Genomic DNA, 15,130 nt, shown 5'->3' with positions numbered 1-15,130 from the left:
TCCGAGTTGCACATGCAACAACTGAATGTTGTTATTACTGTACCCAGGGATATTTGCAGGCAACAACATGGTGCATGACCATGCTGATTCGTCTTCCACAGGTTCCTCGGCCACCGCTGCCACCACGGAATCGCCTTCTCTCCGGACGGCCAAGAACTTGTTGTTATATATAACTGCATCTTATATGCACTCGTCCGTTATCCAACCCGTGCCTGCAACACCTCCAGCTTACTTAACAGACTCATAACGTCGTCTCCGTCTGCTATGAGCAACCCATGCCATGTGCCTCCACATCTTCATGTACGTACTGCAATAACTTGTTGCTGAATGGACGGAGTGCCATGGATGTTGGTAAAGTTACTAGCGCCATTTTCAATCTCTAGGTTGCTAGGTAGCTAGTATTTTTGATTTATTGATCTGATGGTTTGCTCAGCTAGCTCCAAACTGCCCGCTATATATACACACGCATACCCAGCACGAAAGTTATCCAAAAAAAAAAAAAACACATGCATAAACCTTTTTGTTTTTTTTTTTTGACTTTGTCAAGGGGAACCCAAAGGCTTCCTAGGCCCAAGATAAACCCCTTCGGCGCATGTGAAATGCTCCAACTGTGCATTGCAGCACAGTGTCTGGCCACTTTGACAGCTTCGGGGTTCGAACCTAGGTTGGGGAGCACACCCAATTAGACAAGAACCACTAGGCCACTTTCAGTAGTTACATGCATAAACCTTATATCCAGACCACTGATGCACCGACCACGCGCTCCCCATTTCCTATCCATACACAACAAAAATATGTCAAACGTGCATATATTAAAGTAACTGGCTATGTACGTAAATGGAGAGACGTCTCGATCGATCGGTCTTGTCATTAATCAGTGCACTTGCCAGAATTGTTGTTTTGCTCGATCTGGCACAAATTTGATTTGGACACTCGATATATCTTTTGACACTGGGCTCATTCGACTCTACAAAATATAGGGCATGTGTGTAAGACCTCGGAAATTTGTTATTAATTCCTAAATGTTTCCTGGGATTAATAAAGTGTTCGTTTGTACGATTTCGTGGTTCGAGGGTGGAGTGGAATTATTTTCGGACGAATAATTATTCGAAGTGCACGTTTTAGGGGGTTACGAAGTTTGACTTTTTATACGTTTAGATTCTATGAGAACTTCCTTCACGAAAATTGTAGAGCGCGTCGATACGAGTTTGTGGACATGTAGAATGGGAAAATCGGAGTTCGTATGAAGAAGTTATGGCCATTGGAAACAATTTCCATTTTGGGATATATAGGAAAAATCCGAAAAAAAAATATCAGAATTTCCGAAATGGGAAACTTTTCCTCTCTCCTCTCTCCCGAGCCATTCTCGAGCAGCCGACTTCGACCGGCGATTTTTCTGCCGTCCGGCCACCATATGCCGCGATTCTTCTCATGATCTCTTCGTCTCAATCCCCTCTTGAGGTCTGTGGAAGAATTGGAGCATGAAACGAGCTGTGGAGGGCGGTGCTGTAATACCCGAAAAATTCAAGTTAATTTCCGATGACGTTTTGGAAATGATTTCGTGGTCGTGGACACGAGTACGAAGCTTAGAGGAGTGTGGAATTAGTTCGAGCGATTTTATTTTGAAAACTGAACGTTTTAGGGGGGTCAAAGGAGTTGACTTTTTATACATTGGGAAATTGGGAAAACTTCCTTCATGAAAGTTGTAGAGCGCGTCGATACGAGTTCGTGGACATATGGAACGTAATATTCGGAGTTCGTATGAATAAGTTACGAATATTTGAAAATTGGGATTTTCTATAAATATGAAAAAAAATCCGAATATTGCAAATGAGGACAGAATTTCTGGAACTCCAGAAATTTCTCCCCATTTCTCTCCCGAGCCCAGCCGCGACCCCCTCCCTTCGTCACCTTCGTTCTTCCTCATCCGGCCACCGATTGATGTGAAACAAAGTGGGTTTTTCTGGTCTCGACCCCCTTTACGAGTTTGTAGAAGAAATCGAAGTGAAATACGAGCTGTATGAGGCTCTACAAGGTCGAGAAGAGAGCCTCGTCGGAGACGAAATCGCTCTTCCCCACTTTTTCTGGGCTCTACTTTGTCTGGCCATATCTTCCTCTACAGGCCTCCGATCGACCTGATTCCAAAAGCAATTTTTCTCACCGTGAAGTTTTCTACAACTTTCCAGAAGACATCGACTTGAGATAACCATCGTGGTGGCCGCTAGAAGACCGAGAAGCCGCACAGCCGAGCTGGAAATCGTCTTCCTTCGCCACCTTGGTTCTCCCAGCTCCGGCCACTATAGCTCGAGTTCTTTGAGGGCTTTTCTAGCCCAGAGGAAGTAGAAGCTATCCCCAAGAAGGCTTGCAGCGATTTGATCCGGGGTGATCGAATTTTGAAGATTGGGAAACTAGGGTTCTTCGGGTTTCAAAACTTGCGAGGTAAAATTCTACTTTTTGGCTTATAATCTGACTTTGGTGTAGTTATGAAAAGTGAAATTGGAGTTGAGTTGAAGGACTTTGATGTTGGGAGTTTTGTCTAATTTTGACTTTGGATGGGTGGCGGTGCCGCCACTGTGATGGTGGTTTCCGGCGACCTCCGGACACCCCAAGGACAGTTTCTGTCCATTTTTGTGTTCTACGTGTCGATACGATCGTTTGCATATATAATTCATAATTTTTGGATATCGTATGATGAAGTTATGAATTTTTAAGTTTCGATCGATTTCGATCGTTAGATTTGTGATATGTGAAGTTAGGACCGTCAGATGGACTTGTAGTTTTGATACGATGATCTTATGACTGTCCCAGTGGCTTTGTGTGGTCATGGGCGAAGATCCGACCGTTGGATCTTCGTATAAATGCAAAACGGTGATTAGGGAGGCGATTCGTGAGAATCCGTCCGTCGGATTTTTGTATAAATTTGTGAAGATGTTAGTAAGGACGATTCAGGAAGATCTGACCGTTGGATCTTCGTGATGATTTTTGGGGGGTGATCCTAAAGGCGATCCGTGAGGATCCAACCGTTGGATCATCATTTAATTTCGATCCGACCGTTGGATTGTCGTTTGAGTATGTTTTTGAGCTATTGGCTAAGTTAAGGTCATGTGTGATTAGGTGATTGACGGTCTCCCTTGGGTGAACGATTTCGGTGTGTATTGTGTTGAATTGAAGACGCAGCGGGAATATCGAGGTGAGTAAATCGCACATGGTTCATTCACGAACCGAAATTCGGTGATTTTATTTAATTGAGAAATTGTGGAAATTGTTTTACGAAAATAAATATTTGTTTTAAATTATATGGACTTGATCGACTACGGTCCATAGGTAAGTAAAATGTATTTAAACTATAAAAATGAATTTCTAGATTTTGTTGCATGTGAACTATAGTTGGTATTAGTGGTCACTCTTGTGTGGGTGACTACGTATATATATATTTACGTGGAATATATATTGGATGGTGTGATTTACTGAGTTATATTTTGAGCATTACCCTTGGAATATGTGATTTATCTTAGATGTTGTGTTGTCTATGATAATGGGTAATTGAGTAAAGTGCGATAGTTGAGTCGTTGAGATGAATTAAATGAGGAGTCGAGTGAATTGAGAAAAGCAGTCATTCGTAAGGTGAACCTTGGCCCAGGTGACACTTTACGATACAGTTAGAGCTCTAGTCTGTCTGCCATCATACTGCTTGGGGGATAAACGAGTTATCATATGCCCTTGGGTATGACATGACATACTGAATGGGGTGATTAATATAATTAATCATAAGCCTGTAAGTATGATATACTGAATGGGGTGATTAATCTAATTAATCATAAGCCTGTAAGTATAATATACTGCATGGGATGATTTATATAAATAAATCATAAGCCTGTGAGTATATATTGAGTAAACAGTTGTTTGTTTTTTGAGTAGTCATGTTGAGATGTGAGTTGATTGATGCTTGAAGTGACATTGTACACTTCAATTATTATGCAAAGAAAATACTTGAGTTAAATTTATGCATGAGTTGATTTGGTTACTTTAAATCGTGCAATCCTTTCATTTACTCATACGAGCTTTGCAAAAAGCTTACCGGGTTTGTATTGTTGCAATCCCGGTACACTATTCAAACGGTGTAGCGGGTAATCCTGCAGGTCAGGAGAATCAGGGCGGTGATCGAGCGGGTTAGAGTATTTGTTATAGTTTTACAGCATTTGTAATAGTGAGGTGAGTTAAGCTCATTGAGCCTTACAATTTGATTTGGTGAGAGTGTGTTGTAATAATTAACTTGAGGATTTGATTTATTGTAATATTGAGAGGTGTGAAGTGTGGTTGTTTGTGAGAAAAAAATTCAGGACGTTTATTCTATTAAGTTGTATAATTCATGTTTCGGATTTTAATTGATTATTCAAAATTCGGGGCGTGACAGTTTGGTATCAGAGCGTAAGGTACATATTTGGTGATAATCAGTACTCCCCGAGTGATGGCCCGTCTGCAGCGGATCCCCATCGTATACTCTTCGGTACTGGTATAATCATTGGGTATGTCTTAGTATGGGGTCTAGACAGCGTGTATGTCAGTAGGACGGTAGAGTTGTCTTCTAAGTTCGTATTAGAATAAGTTTAGTTTCCGCAGGTTGTAATCTTTGAGGAATGGAAACCTCCGGATTTAACTCTGATGAGTCAGTGAGGATTGTTTATGGAAATGAGTTTCCTTTTGTATGTAGAAGTGTTTGGTTGAAGGCATGGTGTGGACCTATGCTCGTATCTGATGTGGATACGAGTATTAATTGATAGTAATTTTGCCTTCTTAAGTTGGACATACAGATGCATCTGAATAGATTCTAGACTCATGTGGAGTTGTGAGTAGTGTTGCGGTTAGGGAAGAAATTATTGTGGTTAATTCTTCCATGTGCTTGTAAGTTGTTGAGCAGAGTTTGAGGTGCGAGAACGGAGTTTGATCTCGTGTTTGAGTGATTGAGACGAACGACTATATATTTGAGTTCTCTCCGAGTACCTAAAATCTTAAGGGCTATTTGAAGTGGGACTAGTGGTAGTTTTAGTATTTCTAAATTTAAATCGAGATCCGAGGAACATGTTTTGTATACGTGGTTGATGTTGCGAGCATCATTTTGATTGATATTTTGCGTTTCACAAAGACAACTGGATTGGAAATTCTCCGTTTGGACACCTTGGTCTGTTGACCTGACTATGACTTGTGGACATAGTTTTATTTAAGTGAAGGAAATTGATTTTGTGAACTAGTTTTCTTAAGTTTTGGATCGTAGTATGGAGTTGGACTGAAGTGAATTTGAGGTTGTTTGTGTTTTAAGTTTAAGTAGGCGGGACACTTAAAGTTTTGAAATGGAGTTTGATCTTGGTCGGTAAATAATGGGGAGATTTAGAGTCAACTCTCTGTAAATGTTATTAGATGAGGGTGTGTTTCTGTGGTGATGGATTTTAGGAGAAATGGTTAAGTGCAATTTTGGGTATTGATTGTAGTGACATTGTTGGGTATCCATAGTGGTTCAAGTGAATTACTATGCGATATGGAGTTTGATTCGGTTTCTAAATCGTAAATTCATAGGGTATGAATTGTGGTAAGTTTAATGGAGCAATTAATAGAGGAAATGGTTGAGATTTTATAAGATTTGTAAGAGTAACTCTAAAGACGTGGGTTTTTCCTAGCTAACTCAGGATGTGTTTAGCTTTATAAATCCCTAATCCTATCGATGAAATTGTTTGTGTTTGGTTTGACTCAGAGGATACTAGCTAGACCTCGATGCGACTTAATTGATTGTTGGATTCTTTTTGAGTGATTGTTTTTATTGCATCATTATGAAAGATGTGTGCAGTAGAGTTGTTTATGGTTTTGAAAATAGTATTGGGTGACCAAGGTTCGATCCTTGGTGTTGTTGTTGGTTAAACAAAAAGAAAAGAGAACATGCACACCATCTTATTGATTTAATATTACAAAAAGGAAATTGGAACTACGCTATACTAAGCCTAATCAGTAGCTCCGGATGGGTTGAGGCTGAGCTCAAGAGAAACTGGAGATCCACGGTTGTAACCGCCTGCGCCACCGAAATAGTAATCATATGCGCTACCTTCCTCGGAAGTAGTCTTCGGGTTACCATAGACGTCCTCGCCGTGCACGGGGAACAGAGGAAGAGTTTCAAACTCCTGGCGAACTCCTCCTCGTTGTTCCATGGAAGATTGTCCTCCTGTTGTGCCAAAAGAGTTGTACTGGTATTAGTATTGAAGGGTGAGGAAGATTATGAAACAAAATTTAAGTAAATAAATCCTTCATTACCAGTAGAAGCAGTGGAACCAAAATTGAGATCAATGGATCCACCAGCACCAGTAGAACTAGTGGACCCAAAATTGATGTCAATGGATCCACCAGCTGGCCCAAAATTGATGTCGATGGATCCACCAGCACCAGTAGAACCAGTGGACCCAAAATTGAGATCAATGGATCCACCAGTACCAGGAGAACTAGTTCCCATGGGCACTTGAGCAGCCTGATTGCACCTCTTCATCTGCTTCTCTCGAGCCCTGACATTCTGGAACCAAAAATAAATGTTCTTGCCCTCAACCTGTCCATACTGTTGCAGCTGGAGACAGATCTCGTGAATCTGCTCTGTAGTTGGGGTCTTAACTCCCTTGTCGTAGTAAAGATCCCTGAGGATCCTTATTTGATCTGGAGTAGGAACCCACCTGGCACGGCTTCGCCAGAAATCTGTGTTGGCACTACTCCCGGCTGCTTGGTTGTTTCCTCCATCCTCGATTTGTTGCTGGGTTTGTAGCTCCATCAGTTGCAGAGTTCGTGGTTCCATGGTGATGGGTTGAGGGGATGTGAAGATCGAAGAGTAAAGTTGTCGGGTGTTTGAAGGAGTTGTTGTTAAAGGGATTAAGGATGATGATGGTGGGTTGGAGATCTGAAAGTTCAGAGAAAAGAAGAGATTGAATCTACCAGATGGAAGAGAAGATCGGGAGGAGAAGGATTGAAATTGATGAAGAAAGGATTTGAGTTTCGAGAGGAAGGCTGAAGAGTTTGAGAGAGAATGGCTGGGGAAAATTTCTTTTCTTTGGTGTGAACAGTTTTTCTCCAGAATGCACCTATTTATAGAGCGAGGTGAGCAGATCTCCACCGTTGGATGGACGATTCCTGTGATTCATTCTACGCGTTGGATTAAAGTCGCCCCGAAACCCGGAAAAGCTGTTGGCGCGTGTTGAGCGTGTAAGGGGACAGGCCGAACCTCGAGACGCTGTGGCAGACAGCTTTAGCAGAAAGTGATTTGCTTTCCGTAAATCACGGAAGAGACGTGTCGTGGCACGTGGAGTGTACCGACAGTTTGTTGTTATTCTATCGCTTATGATAGAATAAATGAAAGAAGTTGCATGGATAGTAACGAGAGCAGCTGGTGCTCTAGTGGTTGAAGAGCAAGGCTCTTGTACAAGAGGTCAGAGGTTCGAACCTTGCCTCTCGTTTATTTTTATTATGTTCGCTTATGACATAATAAGTATAACATTTGTACACATTATATTAAGCACAGCTTGTGCTCCAGTGGTTGGGGACAAAGGTTTCGTGCAGCAGGTTGAGGTTTCGAACCTTACCTCTTACAAATATTTTTGGATCTCGTATATGCTTGATATACGGACGTATATACGGTATGTACGGTATACATAAGTATATACGGTCTGTACGGTATGCATAAGTATATACAGTTGTATGGTATGCATACGTATATACGGTCTGTACGGTATGTATACGTATATACGGTATGTACAATTTCATACCGTAGCCGAGCTAAAAAGTTGTGGGCCGAATAGTAGGCCCGAATAGTAAGCCCAAATTTGGTTGGGCCTATTCAAAATGCGTTTGGTTCGGCCGATTGGTAGGCCCAAATAGTAAGCCCAATTGTTCGGCCGATTTGTAGGCCCAAATAGTAAGCCCAATTGTTCGGCCGATTGGTAGGCACAAATAGTAAGCCCAATTGTTCGGCCCGAATGGTAGGCCCAAATGTTAAGCCCAATTGTTCGGCCCAAATGGTAGGCCCAAATGTTAAACCCAAATTGGTTCGGGCCGGTTCGAAATGTGGATGGTTCGGTTTCTTCGGCCCAATTGGCCAGCCCTAATGCTTAGCCCAAGGATTGAGCAAGCCCAAGTCATCATCACTGGGTGTCAGATTTTATTGGCATGCTTTTGGGGATGATTTGTTTTGAGTGATGCATCTCTATTGTTGTGTAGAATAGTGCATGCTTAAGTTTTACTATAGAGATTTACCGTGATGCTAATTGAGTAGCGAAACGCTTTGTGAGAATGTTTACTGTGCTTGTATGCCAGTACAGGATGATGATCTATGTGAAGATCTATGTGATGATCTATGAGATGATCTATGTGAAGATCTATGTGAGGATCCATGTGGTGATTTTGTGTGAGTTTACTTTTGTGATGAAAGAATTTGTGGCCTTAGGAATGTATTTTTATACAAAGGGCTGTGGCTTTGTAGATTACTACAGCTTTGGAAAGGATGGAGATTCGATGGTTAGGTTAACCGTAATCGAGAGCAATTAACTTGCGCTTAAATTTCGGGACGAAATTTCTTTAAGGAGGGTGGATTGTAATACCCGAAAAATTCAAGTTAATTTCCGATGACGTTTTGGAAATGATTTCGTGGTCGTGGACACGAGTACGAAGCTTAGAGGAGTGTGGAATTAGTTCGAGCGATTTTATTTTGAAAACTGAACGTTTTAGGGGGGTCAAAGGAGTTGACTTTTTATACATTGGGAAATTGGGAAAACTTCCTTCATGAAAGTTGTAGAGCGCGTCGATACGAGTTCGTGGACATATGGAACGTAATATTCGGAGTTCGTATGAATAAGTTACGAATATTTGAAAATTGGGATTTTCTATAAATATGAAAAAAAATCCGAATATTGCAAATGAGGACAGAATTTCTGGAACTCCAGAAATTTCTCCCCATTTCTCTCCCGAGCCCAGCCGCGACCCCCTCCCTTCGTCACCTTCGTTCTTCCTCATCCGGCCACCGATTGATGTGAAACAAAGTGGGTTTTTCTGGTCTCGACCCCCTTTACGAGTTTGTAGAAGAAATCGAAGTGAAATACGAGCTGTATGAGGCTCTACAAGGTCGAGAAGAGAGCCTCGTCGGAGACGAAATCGCTCTTCCCCACTTTTTCTGGGCTCTACTTTGTCTGGCCATATCTTCCTCTACAGGCCTCCGATCGACCTGATTCCAAAAGCAATTTTTCTCACCGTGAAGTTTTCTACAACTTTCCAGAAGACATCGACTTGAGATAACCATCGTGGTGGCCGCTAGAAGACCGAGAAGCCGCACAGCCGAGCTGGAAATCGTCTTCCTTCGCCACCTTGGTTCTCCCAGCTCCGGCCACTATAGCTCGAGTTCTTTGAGGGCTTTTCTAGCCCAGAGGAAGTAGAAGCTATCCCCAAGAAGGCTTGCAGCGATTTGATCCGGGGTGATCGAATTTTGAAGATTGGGAAACTAGGGTTCTTCGGGTTTCAAAACTTGCGAGGTAAAATTCTACTTTTTGGCTTATAATCTGACTTTGGTGTAGTTATGAAAAGTGAAATTGGAGTTGAGTTGAAGGACTTTGATGTTGGGAGTTTTGTCTAATTTTGACTTTGGATGGGTGGCGGTGCCGCCACTGTGATGGTGGTTTCCGGCGACCTCCGGACACCCCAAGGACAGTTTCTGTCCATTTTTGTGTTCTACGTGTCGATACGATCGTTTGCATATATAATTCATAATTTTTGGATATCGTATGATGAAGTTATGAATTTTTAAGTTTCGATCGATTTCGATCGTTAGATTTGTGATATGTGAAGTTAGGACCGTCAGATGGACTTGTAGTTTTGATACGATGATCTTATGACTGTCCCAGTGGCTTTGTGTGGTCATGGGCGAAGATCCGACCGTTGGATCTTCGTATAAATGCAAAACGGTGATTAGGGAGGCGATTCGTGAGAATCCGTCCGTCGGATTTTTGTATAAATTTGTGAAGATGTTAGTAAGGACGATTCAGGAAGATCTGACCGTTGGATCTTCGTGATGATTTTTGGGGGGTGATCCTAAAGGCGATCCGTGAGGATCCGACCGTTGGATCATCATTTAATATCGATCCGACCGTTGGATTGTCGTTTGAGTATGTTTTTGAGCTATTGGCTAAGTTAAGGTCATGTGTGATTAGGTGATTGACGGTCTCCCTTGGGTGAACGATTTCGGTGTGTATTGTGTTGAATTGAAGACGCAGCGGGAATATCGAGGTGAGTAAATCGCACATGGTTCATTCACGAACCGAAATTCGGTGATTTTATTTAATTGAGAAATTGTGGAAATTGTTTTACGAAAATAAATATTTGTTTTAAATTATATGGACTTGATCGACTACGGTCCATAGGTAAGTAAAATGTATTTAAACTATAAAAATGAATTTCTAGATTTTATTGCATGTGAACTATAGTTGGTATTAGTGGTCACTCTTGTGTGGGTGACTACGTATATATATATTTACGTGGAATATATATTGGATGGTGTGATTTACTGAGTTATATTTTGAGCATTACCCTTGGAATATGTGATTTATCTTAGATGTTGTGTTGTCTATGATAATGGGTAATTGAGTAAAGTGCGATAGTTGAGTCGTTGAGATGAATTAAATGAGGAGTCGAGTGAATTGAGAAAAGCAGTCATTCGTAAGGTGAACCTTGGCCCAGGTGACACTTTACGATACAGTTAGAGCTCTAGTCTGTCTGCCATCATACTGCTTGGGGGATAAACGAGTTATCATATGCCCTTGGGTATGACATGACATACTGAATGGGGTGATTAATATAATTAATCATAAGCCTGTAAGTATGATATACTGAATGGGGTGATTAATCTAATTAATCATAAGCCTGTAAGTATAATATACTGCATGGGATGATTTATATAAATAAATCATAAGCCTGTGAGTATATATTGAGTAAACAGTTGTTTGTTTTTTGAGTAGTCATGTTGAGATGTGAGTTGATTGATGCTTGAAGTGACATTGTACACTTCAATTATTATGCAAAGAAAATACTTGAGTTAAATTTATGCATGAGTTGATTTGGTTACTTTAAATCGTGCAATCCTTTCATTTACTCATACGAGCTTTGCAAAAAGCTTACCGGGTTTGTATTGTTGCAATCCCGGTACACTATTCAAACGGTGTAGCGGGTAATCCTGCAGGTCAGGAGAATCAGGGCGGTGATCGAGCGGGTTAGAGTATTTGTTATAGTTTTACAGCATTTGTAATAGTGAGGTGAGTTAAGCTCATTGAGCCTTACAATTTGATTTGGTGAGAGTGTGTTGTAATAATTAACTTGAGGATTTGATTTATTGTAATATTGAGAGGTGTGAAGTGTGGTTGTTTGTGAGAAAAAAATTCAGGACGTTTATTCTATTAAGTTGTATAATTCATGTTTCGGATTTTAATTGATTATTCAAAATTCGGGGCGTGACAGGTGCAAGGCCTGGAAGTTTGGCGGCGGCGATGCTTCGAACCCAGATGTGAACTTCCGTTTCTGGCCACCATCGCCGGTGGTTCTTGAGGGCTTTTGAAGCCCATAGGACATTGATGCTTCTCCCAAAGCGGCTTGGGACGATTTTACTTGTGGAGGACGAATCGAAGCTTTGAAATTGCGAGGTAAATTCCGGCCAAATGGCTTTGATTTTGACTTTGTGCTAGTTAATGTTTCAATAGGAGTTGAGATGAAGAACTTTGGTGTTGGAAATTTTGTCAATTTTGACTTTGGGTGGGCGGCGGTGCCGCCACTGTGGTGGTGTTTTCCGGCGGCTTCCGGCCACCCCAGGGATAGTTTCTGTTTCTGATTTCGATCTACTCGTCGATACGAGCATTTCGATATATAGTTTGTAATTTTTGGAAATCGTATGAGCATGTTATGAATTTTCCAAGTTTTAGGGTTTTCGGTTCGATCGGTTTTCTATCCGTGGGGATTCGGCCGTTCGATCGACTTGTAGTTTTGATTTATTGATCGTAGAAGTGTTCCGAAGACGTTGGATGGTCTCGGATGAGGATCCGACTGTGGGATCGTCGTATAATTGTGTTTTGTGAATTGTGTGCTTTGTGTTGTATTGAGTGTGACCTTGATGTGATTAGGTGATTGACGGAATTGTGTGAGCGGAGTATGGATGATTTTGTGCTTGTCTTGGTTTGTGTGAAGACGCAGCAGGATTTGGAGGTGACTAATTCTCACGTGGTTCATTTACGAACGGATTTATTTATTACTCGAAATTACTTGTTTAATTGTTAAATCATTTTTGAAGCAAATTATTTGTTTTAAAATATATGAACTTGATCGACAACGGTTCATGGGTAGGTTAAAACAATATTTTGAAATAATATGATTTTCGAGTAGTTAATTTATAAAACTATAGTTAGTATTAGTGGTCATTCCTGCGTGAATGACTAATTATATATATATATATTTACGTGGAATATATATATGGATGGAGTGGCGTTGTGATATGTATATGTTTGATGGTTATATTGTTGAAAGAGTGAATTGAAAATGTGATGTGACATTGTGAGTCGTGTGGGATTTCCTTAAAAGGTTTTATTCTGAGGACCGAAAGGTCTGAAGTTTGAAGGTTACAGTGGTAACCTGAATTTCTATTCTGAGGACCGAAGGGTCTGAAATTTGAAGGTTACAGTGGTAACCTGGATTTCTATTCTGAGGACCGAAGGGTCTGAAGTTTGGTCGTAAGGTTGAACCTCGGCAGAAGTGACAGGTTACGATTCAGTTGAGCTCGAGTCTGTCGTAGTTCAGGGAAGGTTTTTGGGGTTTTTCGTTTGTGTTTACGTGAGATTTGGATTTCTATGAATTCTATTGTTGATTTAATTGTAATCTCTTGAACTAAGTCATATGCAAGGATTAATGTCTTTTGAATTGTTTGTTTTAATGTAATCTCCTGAACTAAGTTATATGCAGGGATTACCGCTTTTTGTATTGTTTGTTTTAATGTAAATTCCTGAACTAAACTCTATGCATGGATTTATATGATTTCTTTTGTTTGTTTTCATGTGATCTCCTGAACTAAGTTTCTATGCAGGGATTACTGATTTTGCTTAATTCTTATTGTGGGTACAATTGTGGGTTGTGATCTGTAGTGATTGGGAAATGAGTTGTGAGGTCATCGTTTTGACAAATGCTTTATGTTGAAGGGAGGTGAGTGTGATTTGTCGTTGTGATGATATGATATGATATAAACTTGATGTTTGGTTGTGTTTTGTGGAATTAAATATTGTTGCTTTAATGATCTCACGAGCTGAGAAATTATAAGCATGAGTGACGTGAGTCATTTTAATTGAGTTTACTCCTACGGGCTGAAAAGCTTACCGGGTTTGTTTTATTCAACCCGGTGCACTATTCTATGGTGTAGGGTTTATTGTGCAGGTCAGTGTAATCATCATCGAAGCTGAGGTTTGGTTGTTGTCGTAGCTTGGACGTAGTATGGTATCTTGGTTCTACTCTTCCGCTGTGTTGTGAGTGTAGAGGGTGAATTTACTTATTGAATTATTATTCGGTTTAATTTGTAAACACTTGGTGATGTGATATTTGACTCTAGAGAACGAGTTGGTGTTGACATTGTGAGTTCAGTTTGTTTGTTGCTTAGTTTTAATGAAAAATTTTCTATGTGTTTTTCTTGTGCTTGTTAAGTTATCGCGTTTCGGATTTGAATTTAATTATTCAAAATTTGGGGCGTGACAATGTGGTACACGTACTCGATCCTTCCTTCATCTCAAGATTTGATCATTGGAATTGTATTTCTACAAGTTCCATCATTCAATAAAATTTCCATTTGATGAAAAATAAGTTCACTGCGTACATGAAAACACATTAGAGATGAAAATGACTGCGATTGTGAAACCCTTAACTGCGATTGTTTTTTTTTTTGTAAAATCCTTTTCGAGTCCATTTTGCTCCACATATTGCAATATGAACATGACTGTTGGTGTTTGCACAGCCCTACCCAGGCTACAATAAAAACATGTCAAACGTTAGGCATGCATACTAATTTTTTTTTATAAGATGCATGCATACTAGTTGGGGTCGTGTGGTTCCTGAAAAAGTCTGCTTTTACATGGACCAATATTGACAGATAAGTCGACAAACACGTGAAACTTTTCCTGTACGTTTTTGGTTTGAACCAAAGGCCACGTTTGGCAATCAGCACAGAAATGGATAACTGAATTAGATTCGAATAAGATTGGATTTGTTTTACTCTTTTCACGTGTTTAGTATAAGAGGATTACGGCTGGAACAATGATTGGATTGGATTAAAATAAGATTATATTTATTTTACTCTTTTCGCGTTTTGGGTTTCAATTTATTCAATTTCTAGAGATTTTTTTCTCACTTACTCTATTAAGTTTTTTTAATTCCCTCTTACTCAAAACACTTTAAGGATTCCCTAATACCCCATTAAGATTTTTTTTTTTTAATATCATAGAGAGAGAGAGAGAGAGAGAGAGAGAAACCATAGGAGACTTCACCGAACCTCAGTCACCGGCCGCCGGAATCCGGCCAACTTTCCCCTGATTTCGGTCATCGGCCGCCACCCACCGGAATTTTCTGAAAATCTCACCGAAAAGGTTTATTGCCCCCAATAGACCTCTATTGCCCCACAATAGAGGGGCAATAATAGAGGGTCATGTATTGCCCTCCAATATAAGTCTATTGCCCCCAATAGGACTTTCAATAGCCAGAATGGGAACTAATCTCCCTAAATTTAGACAAATAAAACTTTGATTATAGAAAAAAAAAAAAAAAGGAGATTACATCAATTCAAAACGTCTATTGCCCCCCCAATAGACATTCAGAACTTTTTTTTTTTTCCTTCTGTCCCGTTACTTGGGCACCCAGAAAATGATCTGGGCACCCATGTCCTCTTCTCCCATCTTTTCGTTTGCAGACCCAGGACCGGAAGTAGTCTTCCGGCGAGGCATCATGGACGATGTCGCTAACGTCCTTGGGGAGCTCGAGCCCAGAGCCTCCTCGAAACGCAATTTGATTTACTCATTTCCATTTTTTGTAGTTATCACTTAAACATCCG

The 15,130-nt window shown here is 40.5% G+C and overlaps 1 protein-coding gene and 2 long non-coding RNA genes across 3 annotated transcripts; 2 read left to right on the top strand and 1 right to left on the bottom strand.

Moving 5' to 3' along the window:
- Nucleotides 1–1,857: 1,857 nt before the first annotated feature.
- On the top strand, nucleotides 1,858–4,353 carry LOC133719715 (uncharacterized). Its single transcript, XR_009851401.1, has 3 exons — nucleotides 1,858–2,439; nucleotides 3,115–3,190; nucleotides 4,125–4,353. It is a non-coding gene; the product is annotated as an uncharacterized LOC133719715 (long non-coding RNA).
- A 68-nt stretch (nucleotides 4,354–4,421) lies between these two features.
- Nucleotides 4,422–7,537, bottom strand: LOC133723751 (protein WUSCHEL-like). The gene is made up of 2 exons (XM_062150621.1): nucleotides 6,298–7,537; nucleotides 4,422–6,208 (listed from the first exon to the last, which is right to left on the bottom strand). The coding sequence occupies exons 1-2, from the start codon at nucleotides 6,821–6,823 to the stop codon at nucleotides 5,991–5,993; spliced, it is 744 nt and encodes a 247-aa protein (XP_062006605.1). The 5' UTR covers nucleotides 6,824–7,537; the 3' UTR covers nucleotides 4,422–5,990.
- Nucleotides 7,538–8,942: 1,405 nt separating this feature from the next.
- On the top strand, nucleotides 8,943–11,456 carry LOC133723490 (uncharacterized). Its single transcript, XR_009853074.1, has 3 exons — nucleotides 8,943–9,542; nucleotides 10,218–10,293; nucleotides 11,228–11,456. It is a non-coding gene; the product is annotated as an uncharacterized LOC133723490 (long non-coding RNA).
- Nucleotides 11,457–15,130: the final 3,674 nt, after the last annotated feature.

Source organism: Rosa rugosa, chromosome 7, assembly GCF_958449725.1.
Source record: "Rosa rugosa chromosome 7, drRosRugo1.1, whole genome shotgun sequence".
Lineage (NCBI taxonomy): Eukaryota > Viridiplantae > Streptophyta > Magnoliopsida > Rosales > Rosaceae > Rosa > Rosa rugosa.
Note: the sequence above shows the minus strand (reverse complement) of the source record. Positions and strands in the feature narration are given on the sequence as shown.